The sequence below is a fragment of the Mandrillus leucophaeus genome, unplaced genomic scaffold (assembly GCF_000951045.1).
Source record: "Mandrillus leucophaeus isolate KB7577 unplaced genomic scaffold, Mleu.le_1.0 Scaffold288, whole genome shotgun sequence".
Lineage (NCBI taxonomy): Eukaryota > Metazoa > Chordata > Mammalia > Primates > Cercopithecidae > Mandrillus > Mandrillus leucophaeus.
Genome location: NW_012103009.1, coordinates 1,005,464 through 1,006,337, shown reverse-complemented (window position 1 = coordinate 1,006,337; position 874 = coordinate 1,005,464). Strand labels below are relative to the sequence as shown.

Here is an 874-nt window from a genome sequence, read left to right as displayed (position 1 = left end):
CCACCCTCAGTCCCCTCTTGCCCCTCCCTCCTACCACCACCCTGGGTCCCCTCTTTCTCCTCCCCCCACCACCATTGCTCAGGCTCCCATTCTACCGGGCTGCAAGGAACCCCTTGCCGCTCCCATCTCCGCATCCTCCACACCCAAGGCAGTGCGGCGGCTTTGAAATCCCTTCTGCCTCATCTCTCATCTGCTGTGGGGGGAACCGGGGGTCTCCAAGCTGCCCTTGGACCACTGCGTCCGGGGCCTTGAGCCAGGACTGGACAGGCAGTCCCTGCACCTGCTGCTGTCCCGGGAAAGGCCTCGTCCCCAGGGCCCTTCGTGCCGAGCTTTGACGACCTGTGCTTGTTTTCTGACAGAAGCCACAGAAGAAAGCCCGACACAGCTGCCCGCCCACGAAGACCTGTAACGTGCTAGACTTGCCCTTTAAATTATTCAGAAGGACGTCCTGTGGAAAATGTGGCCCCGAGGATGTGTCCCCTGCAGTGGACAGCGGGAGGGAAAAGCTGCCTGGTCTCTAATGGTTGATTCTCATTTGGCCCTTAAACAGCTGCATTTCTTGGTTGTTCTTAAACAGACTTGTATATTTTGATACAGTTCTTTGTAATAAAATCGACCATTGAAGGTAATCAGGAGAACGGGTATGGGTTTGTCTCATTAATCAGGACAGACCTTTACCACTGAGTTTGCACCTGTCCTGCCAGAGCCGGGAGGTGACCAGGGCTGCCGAGGTCTGCAGAGGCAGCAGGTCTGGTCCTGGGCTGGTGGCTCTGCTGTCCCTGAACAGGACTCACGTGCTGCTTGGGGGAGGAGAGGAGGAGGGAAGGAGGGGAGGAGAGGAGTAGGGGAGGGCCCTCCCCCTCCCCCTCCCCCT

The 874-nt window shown here is 58.2% G+C and overlaps 1 protein-coding gene across 1 annotated transcript in view; it reads left to right on the top strand.

Annotated features, from left to right (window-relative positions):
• CRELD2 (cysteine-rich with EGF-like domains 2) overlaps positions 1 to 636 on the top strand; it is a gene marked incomplete at its 5' end in the record, with an annotated part of 28,854 nt that extends 28,218 nt beyond the window's left edge. The window contains one exon of the mRNA XM_011985590.1: positions 360 to 636. Within this exon, the coding sequence (XP_011840980.1) occupies positions 360 to 409 (50 nt within the window). The remainder of the gene's footprint in view (positions 1 to 359) is intronic.
• Between the last annotated feature and the right edge of the window lie 238 nt (positions 637 to 874).